The sequence below is a fragment of the Pipistrellus hanaki genome, assembly GCF_964339955.1.
Source record: "Pipistrellus hanaki genome assembly, chromosome: 12".
Lineage (NCBI taxonomy): Eukaryota > Metazoa > Chordata > Mammalia > Chiroptera > Vespertilionidae > Pipistrellus > Pipistrellus hanaki.
In genome coordinates this window covers 49375309-49388103 of record NC_140514.1, presented here as the reverse complement: position 1 = coordinate 49388103, position 12795 = coordinate 49375309, and the positions used below count along the sequence as shown (strand labels likewise).

General features: G+C 56.1%; 1 protein-coding gene across 2 annotated transcripts; it reads left to right on the top strand.

Moving 5' to 3' along the window:
- Positions 1 to 3695: 3695 nt before the first annotated feature.
- On the top strand, positions 3696 to 10149 carry CD8A (CD8 subunit alpha). Of its 2 annotated transcripts, XM_084900845.1 has the most exons (6): positions 3696 to 3893; positions 4002 to 4382; positions 5191 to 5301; positions 5466 to 5576; positions 6316 to 6346; positions 8917 to 10149. In XM_084900845.1, the coding sequence occupies exons 1-6, from the start codon at positions 3845 to 3847 to the stop codon at positions 8966 to 8968; spliced, it is 735 nt and encodes a 244-aa protein (XP_084756971.1). In that variant the 5' UTR covers positions 3696 to 3844; the 3' UTR covers positions 8969 to 10149. The 2 variants fall into 2 exon arrangements, with proteins under 2 accessions (XP_084756971.1, XP_084756970.1); XM_084900844.1 differs by lacking the exon at positions 5466 to 5576 and having other exon boundaries at positions 3701 to 3893; positions 8917 to 9645.
- The last annotated feature ends 2646 nt before the right edge of the window (positions 10150 to 12795 follow it).

Sequence of the window (12795 nt, the reverse complement as noted above, 5' to 3'; positions counted from 1 at the left end):
TGTGAAGTCCTTGCAGATTGAAGCAGGGGTTTGGTGGGACAAGGTTTTCACTGGAAAGGACCAGAAGCAATGGAAGGGACCAGAGTAAAAGTAGGGTGGCCAGTTAGGAAACCATTGCAGGAGCCCAGGCAAGAGATGGCAGCAACCTACATGAGCTTGGAGGTTCCCAGGGTGGAGGGAAGTTGGAGTGGCAAAAGTGAGAGAGAGTTGACAGGTACATATTTATGGCCCAGATAAAGCAAGGCCTTTTAAAGCCTTTTAGGCCCAAACAAGCAACTCCGTAGGCAAGGGGAGACAGCTGGCAATTCAGCCGTCAGCACCTTAGGAACTGTGACACTGAGCCCTGATTAATTTCCTACCACTGCCCCACCCAGTTATGCATTCTGAATATGTCTCTAAGTTGTGTAAATTAAAGTTATTTTATTTCCATGTTTTATGAACAAATACCTTGAGAGAGAAAAAAGGCCTGTTTCAATTCAGCATAGAAACTGATTTCTCTCTCTGTCTCTCTGTCTCTCTCTCTCTGGAAACTTTTAAAAAATAAGGGGCTTGCTTGGTGAATGCAGCTGTTCTCATGTTTTCACCCGCCATCCCGGGTGAGCCCTGCAGGGGGGAGGGGGGAGCTCACCTGGAGGGGAGAGGCAGGCCAATCCAGCCCTCTGCACACCCGGCCCCAGAGCAAGCGAGCATCCCCAAAACTTTTGCAATTGCATCTGCTCTTCTGCCTGATACACAGCGGATGTTGTTGTGGTTACGTTGAAAAATCCACCACGTTCTGTGAAAAATACTTTGGGGTCACACAGCCTCCTCGGTGGGTTTGACGCGATGCCTTGGCATCCCCCACCCTTCGTCGTGCTCTGTGCAAAGGGGGCTGCCTCTCCCAGGGCTCAGACTGCTCTTAGCCGCAGGCTGGAAGGCCTCCAAGTCTCACTTCCTGGAGACTGAGGGGAGGGGGGGTCTACTCTATTTCCATGCATTGCACCCCAAAATCCGACCTTCATCGTACTCAGGGACATAGTTTCCAAGGTCCAAATATCCGCAGGTTGACCCTGGCTCCCCTCCATGCTTCCTCCTCGGGGTGAGGAATACTTTCTAGCTTTCCCCCTCTTCAGCGCCCCCCTGATCGCATCCTTCGGCGAGCAGGGCCCTCTGACACCCTTGCAATGGGAACAGAGAAGAGGCAAAATGGCAAGCTGTGTCCTACCCGGTTACTCAGTGGTTAGAGCATCAGTCCTGGGTTAGTGGGTTTGATTCCAGTCAAGGGCACCTACCTGGGTTGCAGGCTTAATCCCTGGCCCGGCATGGTTGTGTATGGAAGACAACCAATCGATGTGTCTCTCTCACATCAATGTTTCTCTGTGCCTCTCCCCCTCTTTTCCACACTCTCTAAAAATCAATGGAAAAAAGATATCCTCTGCTGAGGATTAACAAAAAAGTAGACAAACAAATAAAAATGGCAAGCTGCTATCTAAAATGAGGATCGGAGGGGGGGAGGGGGAATTGGTATATGTACAAAAATAATAACTTAATAAAAAAATATATTAAAAAAATAAATAAAAATAAAATAAAATGAGGATCGGAGGGTCACTGGCCTGTCTGGACTTGGCTGTTACTTTCACTCATGTGAGGGAAGGCCCAGCCCTGTGTCTACACACCCAGGGACACACACACACACACACACACACACATACACACACATACACGGACCCTATTCATAACCATAATTACAAAGGGTTTCCCTCCTAAGCCTTTCTTATCTTTAATGTGGAAGTGGTACATGTACCGTGCAAGTCCTCAAGGATTCAGATACATTATATCTACTACAGCCTTGCTAGTCGTTACAAAAATGGAGAAACTGCTTAAGTGAAAACGCACCCATTCAGAAGAATGGGGTAACTCTACATAAGCTTACATGAAAACCTTCCCTTCTACTGTTCGATAAAAAAGGTAAGTTGCAAACATACATATACTCATTTATTTATACTTGTATTTATAGTACAATTGCATGTAACTAAAACATCTGTCTCATGAACAGATGATACTGAGGGACACACTCAGAGGTGACAGTGGTTTTCTCTGGAGAGCGGATGGCGATGGGAGAAGCTGAGACAGCACTTTCCCTCGATTCCTTTCTGTATTGGCTGAAGTTTTTCAAGAATATGTGATTCTTACAAGTTAAAAGACACTTTAAAAACAGTTTCAAATAGCCGAAACTGGTTTTGCTCAGTGGATAGAGCGTCGGCCTGCGGACTGAAGGGTCCCAGGTTCTATTCCGGTCAAGGGCATGGACCTTGATTGCGGGCACATCCCCAGTGCGGGGTGTGCAGGGGGCAGCTGATCGATGTTTCTCTCTCATTGATATTTCTAACTCTCTATCTCTCTCCCTTCCTCTCTGTAAAAAAATCAATAAAATATATATTTTTAAAAAAAAAAACAGTGTCAAATAGAAAATGTCAAATGCTCCATGTTTTAGTAAGCATCTTGATGCTTCGAGAGGGGGAAGGAGAACATGGAAATCAATGTCATTTTTTTTAAAAAGCCCATTGGACACTTGTTAGGATTCCACAAAGGGAGTACAGTTGGTAAATACAGCTGAGCCCAAGCTGAGATGTGACATCCAGGGGTGCCTGGGACAGGGTCCTCACCAGACAGGACTCACAGGTGGGCGGACAATAGGACAGATAATGCCCGGTGGCGTGGCTCCAGGATTGAACAGTCTGAAGGGCCCCCGATACAGGATTCAAAGTGGGCAGGTCTGGAAGCCCCAAAGAACGGGGAGGAGGGCACCCCGGGATCTGGAAGGTTTCAGGGCAGCAATAGGCAACGGGGAAGGGGCCCCGTGTGCCAGGCAGAGAGGGAAAACTGCCTGCATTCACCCAGGCATTCACCCAGCTACCCCCGTCTTCCTCCCAGCACCCAGAACCACGGATACAGAGAAATGAGGTCCAAGCCTCACAGCCCGGGAGCTGGCCCCAGGGCTGAAGCAGAAAGTCTCCCAAGCAAAGGCAAGAGGAGTTCAGAGGATCTCAAGGCCTGGGAGAGAGAATGCTTGCGGGGGGGGGGGGGGGGGGGGGGGGGGCGCTGGGCAGAGCCTGGGGGAAGTCAGCTCTCAAAGCCTCTGGGCCCAGCCAGGGTTCAGCTCTCATCCAGTCCTGCAGGTCCTGGGCGGCGGCAGGAGTGACACTCTCAGATCCTGCTGTCAGAGTCAGGAGACCAATGTGCACAACTGGAGGACTGGCCAGGAGAGAGTCAGGGTGTGGTCTCCCCCAGGATCCGACTGCCTCACGGTCCCTCCTGGGTGAACACCAGACTCCGCTGACCCAGTGCCCGAGAAGTGGGCAAGCCGTGAACCCCGCTTCCTGCCCAGCCCTCGGTGCCCTTTTCGCAGACACAGCCCCCAGGTAACGGCGCTACAAACACTGAGTGAGGGCAAGCCGCGTGGACTCTCTGGTTGCTGCTCGCGCCCACGCCCTGTTTTTGAAGCCTCTGACCTCGCACCATTCTCCCACCCCCACAAGAGTGCCCTTTCCGAGGGCCGTTTCCAAGCTCTTTCCTTCAGCATCAGCAGCCCCCGAGCACCCCACCCCACCCCAGGCTGCCCCGCGGCTCCTGCTCCAGGCCCCAGCCCCCTCGCTGGCTGGAAGGTGACAACCGCAGAAAACGGGGCGACGGGTGACATCACATCCTCCGAGGAGGCCGTCGGGCTGGGGGGCCGTCCGAAGGCAGCAGCGTCTCCCCGCGGCGTCCCACCGCGTGGTCTCCAGCGCCTCTCCTCGCACCGGGGCCAGCGGAGCCCATCGAAGCCACCAGAGCCCCGAGCCCGGAGCGGAGCCGCGGGAGCGCCATGGCCTCGCCAATGGCCCGGCTGCTCCTGCCCCTGGGCCTGATGCTCCGTGAGTTCGAGACCCTCGGGAGTGGCGGGGGGGGGGGGGGGTGTACAGGGGGGCAGGGAGACGAGGGGGCGCCGGGCTCGGGCTCAGCCTCTCCGCCTGCGCCCGCAGACGCCGCCCCGGCCCTCGGGTCCAGCGTGTTCCGGATGGCGCCGCAGCAGGTGGTGGGCGCCCCGGGCCGGCGGGTGGAGCTGAGCTGCGAGGTGCTGCTGCCCACGCTGAACGCGGGCTGCTCCTGGCTGGTGCAGAAGGCCGGCCCTGCCCGCGGCCCCGCCAGCAGCCCCGCCTTCCTCCTGTTCATCTCCAACACCAACCGCGTCAAGCTCTCCCCGGACCTGGACGCTGGCCGGTTCTCTGGCCAAAAGATCCGGAGCGACCGCTACGTCCTCACCCTGAACAGCTTCCGCGAGCAGGACGAGGGCTACTACTTCTGCTCCTGCATGAGCAACTCCGTGCTGTACTTCAGCCCCTTCGTGCCCGTCTTCCTGCCAGGTCCGCGCCCGGCACTGCCCGCGGGGGCAGTCCTGGCTGGGGGAGGGCAGACCTGGCTGGGGGGGGCAGTCCTGGTTGGGGGGGGCAGCGCTGGCTGGGGGGTAACCCTGGCTGAGGGGGGGCAGTCCTGGCTGGGGGAGGGCAGACCTGGCTGGGATGGAGGTTTCTGGGACTCTGAGCTGCCCCGCAGGGCCAGGCACAGCCCGTTTCTCCCTGGAGAGAGGACGCGGGAGAGCGCCTCCCTCCCGCCTCCCATAGCCCAGGAAGGTTTTAACGGAGGACAGGTCCCTGCCAGTCCCTCCGCGCAGGCGTGGGGTGGGCACTGCCCTCTGAACCCGTTTTTCACACGAACGCCCCGCTTCCGAGCCTCCTGGCGCCCCTGGGGGCTCCTTAGATCCCGTTCCCATGTCACAGACGGGGAAACTGAGGCCGGCGTGCGGCCGAGTAGGAACTGAAGATAGCTTTCTCGGTCCAGCCGATCAGGGCTCGGGTCCCGGTGCTCGGGTGGCCCTGGACGCGGTGCTTAAACCCCCCGCGCCTCCGTTTACCGGCCCGGGGAGCGTGGGGATCCCCGAGCCCACGGCAGCGCGCCCGGCGCTGAGCCCGGAGAGGCGGGTGCAGGGAGGGGGCTGCTGTCCCAGCCGGAGCGCCGGGCGCCTTCCGGGGCCGGGAACCCCGCGGCGGCAGCCGGTCCTTCTGGGGTCCCCGGGAGGAGGCGGCCCCGGGAGGCGGCCCCGGGGCAGGGGCGCGGGGGAGGGGGTCCCGTCCAGGTCCCGGCCCGGCCCCTAACCCCGCTCTGTGCCCGCAGCCAAGCCCACCACCGCGCCGCCGCCGCCGCCAACCCCGCCGCCCGCCACCAACGCTTCGCGGCCCCGCTCCCCGCGCCCCGAGACCTGCCGGCCGGCGGCCCGCCCCGCAGGTGAGACTGCGGGACCCGGCGGGGGGCGGGGGGGGAGAGGTCCGGACCGCGGAGAGCCCGCCGGGGCCGCCCCGCTCCGGGAGGGGGAGCGGAGACCACCCCGGGCGGCGGGGAGGTAAGGGGGGCCCGGGCCGCTGCTGAGCGTTCCCGTCTCCGTGCGGCAGAGGAGCCCGGGGACCTGACCTTCGCCTGCGTCATCTACATCTGGGCGCCGCTGGCCGGGGCCTGCGCGGCCCTGCTCCTGGCCCTGATCGCCACCGCCGTCTGCAGCCACCGTGAGTGCGGGCCGCGGGGGCCGACCGCTGCCGCCGCTCCAGGCCGCCCTGGCGGGTTGTGGGGGCGGCCCTGGCTGGGGGGTAACCTGGTTGGGGGGTAACCCTGGCTGGGGGGTAACCTGGCTGGGGGGTAACCTGGTTGGGGGGCAGCCCTGGCTGGGGGGTAACCCTGGCTGGGGGGTAACCTGGCTGGGAGGGGGGCAGCCCTGGCTGGGGGTGGGGGGAGACTCCTGGGACTCTGAGCTGCCCCGCAGGGCCAGGCACAGCCTGTTTCTCCCCGGAGACAAGACGCGGGGAAGCGCTTCCCTCCCGCCTCCCATCGCCCAGGGAGGTTTGAATGGAGGACAGGTCCCTGCCAGTCCCTCCGCGCAGCCACAGCCGGTAGTGAGTGCGGGGCCGGGGTTATCTGAGGCCCCCGGGGAGATAGCCTCTGGGCCCTGGGACCGGTGCCCTTGAGGCCGGGACCCACCACGGGTTGAGGTTCATCCTTGACCCTCTCCCCATGGGCCCCCTACCCGGCTTTGGTTCCCACGCAGGCAACCACGTCTGTGTTTGCGATGTTGTTGTTTTTGCGGGGAGGGGTGGAGGGGATTTTTTTTTTTTAATTGATGCGAAGAAGGACGGAAAAGAGGCCCTCCCCTGGGCTCCCGGAGTTAGGACCTGAAGGAACAGGGAGGGGAAGAAGAAGCCATCCGTGGGGCTGCGGGCCGCAGTCACTCCATCTCTCTTTCCTTCCCAGGGAACCGGAGGCGCGTTTGCAAATGTCCCAGGTGAGTCTCAGAGCTGCTGGGCCCGCTGAGCGCTGGGCAGCCCGGCCCAGGTCCTGGCTCCGGGCAGCAGATGGTGGGGAGCCGGCTGAGAGGCCTGAGCCGCGGAGTCCTGGGGACAGGGGCCCGGCCTGGTGCCTGAGCGGCGAGGCCACAGGCTGGCAAATGGAGGAGACGAGGCCCAGGCGGGGCTGACAGGGAGCGCTGTGACTTCAGAAATCTGCATCTTACTTAGGCCTAGCGCCAAAAATTAACAATCGGAAGGGTCTCCCAATTTACTCCAGCTCCTCAAAAAACCTGAGCTCTTTTTTATCTGGATGATTACAGCTGCGGTTTGGTATTTTCATAAGAAAGGATTATTTTTTTTTTTCCCTACTTGCTCTAGCTAGTTTCTTGAGAGTCCACCTTTTTTTTAACTTTTTTTTTAAATTGAGTTTTTACAGAGAGGACGAGAGAAGGATAGAGAGTTAGAAACACCGATGAGAGAGAAACATGGATCGGCTGCCCACTGGGGATGTGCCCGAAACCAAGGCACATGCCCCTGACCTGAATCGAACCCGGGACCCTTGAGTCCACAGCTGACGCTCTATCCACTGAGCCAAACCGGTTTCGGTGAAAGTCCACCTTTTAGCACCCAAACCAAGTAAATGATAGCTTTGGTTCCTAATTTCCCTGTGCCCAGGCAGGGCCTGGACTGGCTGCCGAGAAGGGGAGTGACAGAAAGGGGGCGTCAGAGGCAGCTCAAGTGGCTGCCCACCCAGGTTCAGCCCTGGTCATTCTGAACCGATCCGGAAGAGAACAAGGCCTGCGTCTCCTCTCTCCTTCCCGCTGAGGCCGAGGCAGCCCCGAGCTAACACCTCAGGAGCATCTACCCCGGCCCCGCACTGCAATGTGGGTTACACTCGGGATCTCTCCGGTCCTCACGGCACACACACACACACACACACACACCGTGCTAGGCGGGCACCGGGGTCCCATCTCACAGATCGCTGCTCCGAGGCCAGGAGACCTACCCCGGGCGCAGACACCCACACTCAGAAAAGCCTCCAGTGTCCCCAGGACTCGCCATGGAAGTGCATTGGGTGACCTCCCAGAAATGAGCACGCACTTCGATAATTATCAATTCCCGTGTTTCCCCTCAGATTTAACCCGTGGGAATTAGTCCTTATTCGGAGTGTGTATGCATTTTGGGGGACACCCTGTACTTAAATTTCATAACAACTTGTAAAGCAGTCCCCGTGGCCACTGTTTTATGGGTGGGGAAGCTGGGGCTTAGCACACGCGGTGACTTGTTCAAGGCCATGGGGCCAGCAAGTAGCAGAGCCGCGCCTCTGTCCAAAGCTCGGCTCCTTCCTGTGCCTGGGGCCACAGAGCAGGGGCTGAGGAAACCAACCACATTCACGTTCCTTTCAGTAGCTGGAAGCTTCCAGACTTTATACCCGGGGAGGGCGTGCAGTCACTCTCCTTGATATTTCCCTGAAGGGATGCAAGTTCAAGGACCTGTAAGAGGTCCTTGTTTTTAAGAACGGAAATGTAGTGAATGTTCAATGCACGAATTGCAGGTGACAGACCAAGAGGATAAAGGCTGTAAAAACAGAGAAGGAACTTTAGCAAGTTCAATGCTTGGGGTTCCGTTGGGAGCTTTTGGAGGAGAAGCCTCCCTTTCTCTTTCTGAAAATGCCCATGCTGAAATGAGCAGCTGAGAGGAAAGCTCGGCCCCGACTCAAAGCGAAGCAGGTGACACGCCGCTGGGGCCACACACCTGAGCGACCCCACGCGGCGAGACCGCGGGCAGCTCGGCCTCGGCAGAGGTTTTGGAGCTTGGCGTGTGCACACGGGATGCTCAAGGCAAATCAGCCCACTGGGGGGGGGGGGGGGGGGGGGGTGCTGGCCCAGTACTGAATCCGCACACATTCCTAGTGTGGTTATCAAAGGAACTTTTTTTTTTTTTTAATGCATTTGAAAACTTTATTGGGATTGCCAGCGCTGAAGGTTAGAGACACAGCCCAGGAGACAGCATGTTAGAGGGGTTGAGTTGAGGCAAACACGTCCGCTGTGCAATGGCTGGGACAGCGGCGGGTGACACAGGGAGCTCTGCACGTGATGGCGCAGGAAGGGACCCGAGAGGGGTCCCTCTGAAGGCTGTTGGGGGTCAGGAGGACTTGTAAATACAGTAGGTCTACTCGGTGGGTGGTGGTGGTTTGCTCACGTGCTCCCCTGTGACCCTCCTGGGGACTGAGAATCAGGTCAGCTGAGGATTTGATTATCAGCTTCCTTTTCTTCTCTCACCTCCACGGGGACCTTGACAGAGGTCCTGTATCCAGATCCTGCCTCCACCACCGGCACGTTCTCCAGCCCTCATTACCGGTGTCTGCCCCTCAGTTTGCTGAGGGTTAAACAAATAAGGTGGCACATGTCAGGCACGTGGCAGGGTGCTGGGCTCACTCCGCCAGGCCTGTGCGGGGTCCCAGGGACCGGTCCTCAGACCCTCACAAGCCTGGGAGGCGGGGAGGGGGGTGGACATGGGTGCTGCTGCACCGCACTCGCTGCAGTGATGGTCGTCTCTCTTCCAGGCCCGTGGTCAGGCCCGGAGGCAAGCCCAGCCCTTCCGAGAGATACGTCTGAGATGGCGAGGGGCCTGTGCAACAGCCACTACAGACTTCAGACTGAGAACTCTCCTTACCAGGGAGCAAAGGCCCTTTCCTTCGGGTTTTCACCTTCTTTGTGTATTCATTCTTGTTCTTACTACTTTCATTGGGTGGAGGGGTGGAGGGTTACTTTGTCTTTAATTGACACAAAACAATACCTACCATAGGGTTGCAATGCCACCGGGCTCACGTATTGGGGGAAAGGGCCGGCGGTGCTCTCAGCACCGCGGTTAGAGCTGTGAGGGCCTCCCCATCACTGGGTCGAGACCTCCTCCTTGGTCATTTTGCAGAGGAGGCTGAAGGCCAGGGCGGGAAGGGGGTAGGGGGAAGAGAGGCTTGATCAGAATCACGGCTGGGCTGGGCCCCTCCTCCACACCCTTCATCCTTCTGGAGACCTCAGGCTCAGCGTGCGGTTCTGTGCCTCAAACCACACGGGAGCAACTCATTGAGAGACCCACCACTGCACGCAGGACCCTGAGAAGATCATGAAATAAGAGAACGTCTGCCTTTCACCGAGTTCTGTGATGTGGCTGGAAAGTATGCAGGCTTATACAGTCCAAGCCAGTGGGGATTCTTCCAATGAACCGGGAGAGGGGAACCGAGTCTTGGAAAATGAATTCACTCAATCTCTAAATAAAATCTCTGTGAAAGATTAAAATAGAAAAAAAAAAATCTCTGTGAAATCCCTAAGGAGAGGGAAAATGGTTCTCCCGGCTCTTCATTGCAGAGGGAGAGGCCACCCCTTTACCTACGGTTTGAGCGTCAGGAAGGTCGGATGGAGATCCCTGGATCTCTGAACTGCAGGTGCCGTATCTGAACACGCGCGGGGGTCCCCGCTGACTTCTCGGTCTGTAAAGGCAGAATCGCCAGAGAGCTGGTCTGGTGAGGATGTGGCAGAGCAGACTCTGCCCTGGTGAGGAGTGAGGAAGCTAATTGCCTAAACTGTTGCCTACTCACCCATTTCCTCTCTCACGGTGTTGCACAGAAATGTGTGCTCGCTGGAAGAAAAAACTTAGACAAGGAAATAAGAATCATCCATCATTCTGTGCCCCCGGTATAATCCATTGTTAATATTAGGGTATACTTCTGACTATTTTCTATGCATATGTGTAAAATATATTTTGCTTTTTATTAAAAAATGGGATTGCACCATGCTTTAATAAAAAAAAAAAAACATTCATGGCATACTCTTTAGTGGCAAAATAATAATCCTTTTTTGGTTGTGCCATCATTTATTTAACTACTGCTCACCATTTAATTGCTTCCAATTTTTCACTACTATGACACTGCTAAAATTTTGTACACATCTTTGTTTCTTTAAGATAAATGCCAAAAGTAAAATTATTGAGTCAGTCCCCACTTTCACCTTGGATGCCCCACTTTCACATCAATTTAGACAAATTGGGCTTGGCCTGTGGCTCAGTTGGTTAGAGCATCTGAGCCAAGATTGTGGGTTCACCCCTGGGTGGGGTGCAAACAGGAGGCAATAGATCTCTCTCTCTCTCTCTCTCTCTCTCTCTCTCTCTCTCACTCTCTCTCTCTCTCTCTCTCCCTCTTTCTCTAAAATCAATAAAAGCATATACTCGGGTGAGGATTTAAAAAAATTAACTTCTTCTTCCATCGCCTTCTTTTCTTTTATTCTTTCTCGGTAACAGATGAGCTGCTACACCTCTCATAATAATCACAAGACACTCATTGTTGTCGTTGGGGTAAAATACACACTCAGAAAAACGTGCCAATCCTCAGGGCACAGCCTGAGACACCACCCAGCCAGTACCAGGTCAAAGACAGAGCCTTCCTGGCTCCCCAGAACTGCCTCCCCCAACCTTAGTTTGTAAAACCCAAAAACGTTTACAGAACAGAAAGCAAGGAGAAAACGTTCCTCCAGTGTCCGAAAGCAGAAGCGAAAGCTGAAAAACTTCTGCCCAGAAAAACATCTACGATGTCCTAAATTAAGTTACAGCGGGCCAGAGACGGAGAGAAAGGCGAGAGCAATTCTCCGGCTGATGGCTGTGGGCCAGCGAAGCCCCGGGTCCCCAGTGACTGTGGGAGCTCTGCCTCAGACAGGACCGTGTATCCACCCGAGCCCACGAGGCAGCGCCCACAGGAGCAGACCCCAGAGGCAGTGCCCACACCAGCCCACAGTAAATGTCTCTTCCTTAGGGACGGGGCACCATCCTAGAACTTGCCCACTTCACCTTTTCCCTCATCCATAGCCAATGTCATGCCTTTCAAAACAACTTCCATATTTCTACCCCAAAACATAATATATAAAAACCCCTCCGCTCTAGGGCAGCGGCATGTCTTCTCCATCCAGGCCTGCAGCTGGCGGTTCTGACTGCGTGTCCCAGGGCCTGGTCCTTTGTCTGGCTAGTGTGTGGCTCAAAACACCCTTCCTTCCAGAAAAGCTTTCGGCTGTGCAAGGTTAGCATTTCCTATGGTCTTACCCCCTCCTCCCTGACAACCCAGCAGGCCAGAACCAGGCACTGCGGCTCAGCTCGGAGCAGGCTCTGAGGCCTCGAGTGGAAGCAAAGTCTGGGCTCGGGGCAGCTCTCCGGGTCCCTGGACCGGGTGAGGAGAACACCCTGCAGCAGGCACTCCCCTCCCACGGGGGAACGGACGGACGAGGAGGGCTGTGGACGCAAACCTGGGCCAGGCGAAGACAGGAAAGGGCACTTCCATCTCAAGCAGCATTTCCCTCCTCCACCTGCAGCTCAGGCGTGAGCAGACAGGCACTGCGGAGGCTACAGAGAGAGTTAAGTACTTAACGATTTTTTCATATCCACCCCCTAAAAAGCATTTTGCTTACCACAAATAAAATGGTAAACAATAATTTGGAGATTTAAAACATCAACAAAGCAAAAAGTATCCGTTAGACTGGCCTTGAGGACCAGGGAGAACCTAGGAAAGGGACCTGCAGGCCCTGAGGCTGACGCATGCTCACGGTGGGCTGTGAGCTTCGGCGTGGGGGCTTGCTGGTGGCGTGCAGAAGGAGCACCCCACAGGGCAGAGCCAGAAGCCTCGGGCCCAACAGTGACCTTCCACTTGCCTTTCTCTAGCCCCAGCATCATTTCTACAAATGCTTCTACGTGGGAGATGCCCACAACATTCGTTTTGGACCCTGAGAAACAGGAAGTGGAGAGGTGACTTCTCTATGGTGCCGTCAGCTTGGTATCGGTTAGCTGAAATCCAGCCTCCACGTGGTAGGTTCATTTAACAGACATTCATTCACTCAACAAAAACATGTTCTATGGATGGGAAGGAATAAAACAGATAAATGTGTCATTTCTTTCTCTGGCTGTTAAACTGTGCTTCAGAGAGCCCACCCTGTACGTGGGAATTCCCGGCAACTCTTCAACCACTGGGGTCAGAAGTGGGCCTCCCTTTTCTACCAGCAAAAAGCTGCCCCTTCCCTCCTGCCCCACCCATGTGCTGATCCTTCCCTGCGGAGGCGTTTAGATGACACTAACCCCACCAAAGGGAACTAAAGGAGGCCCTGATTGCCTTAGATTCGGTTTCAGTGAAACCAGCTTTCAGACTCTGTATTAACTGTGTCTTCAGGCCAGAGACCTAATGTTAGTCTTGATACCTCAGTGCAAAATGGGGGTAATAATAGTCCCTACCTCTAAGGGTTGGTGTAAAGAATATATAAGCCTTACATGTATGTTCCTAAGTGCTTAGAACAGCTCCTGGAACATGGTAACAAATGATACTGGACACATGAACTTGTACTGAATTTTTCACAACCAGTGTTGTACCATGTACACTAAATGCAGCCACCTGGGCCTGATCCTTTCCATTTTT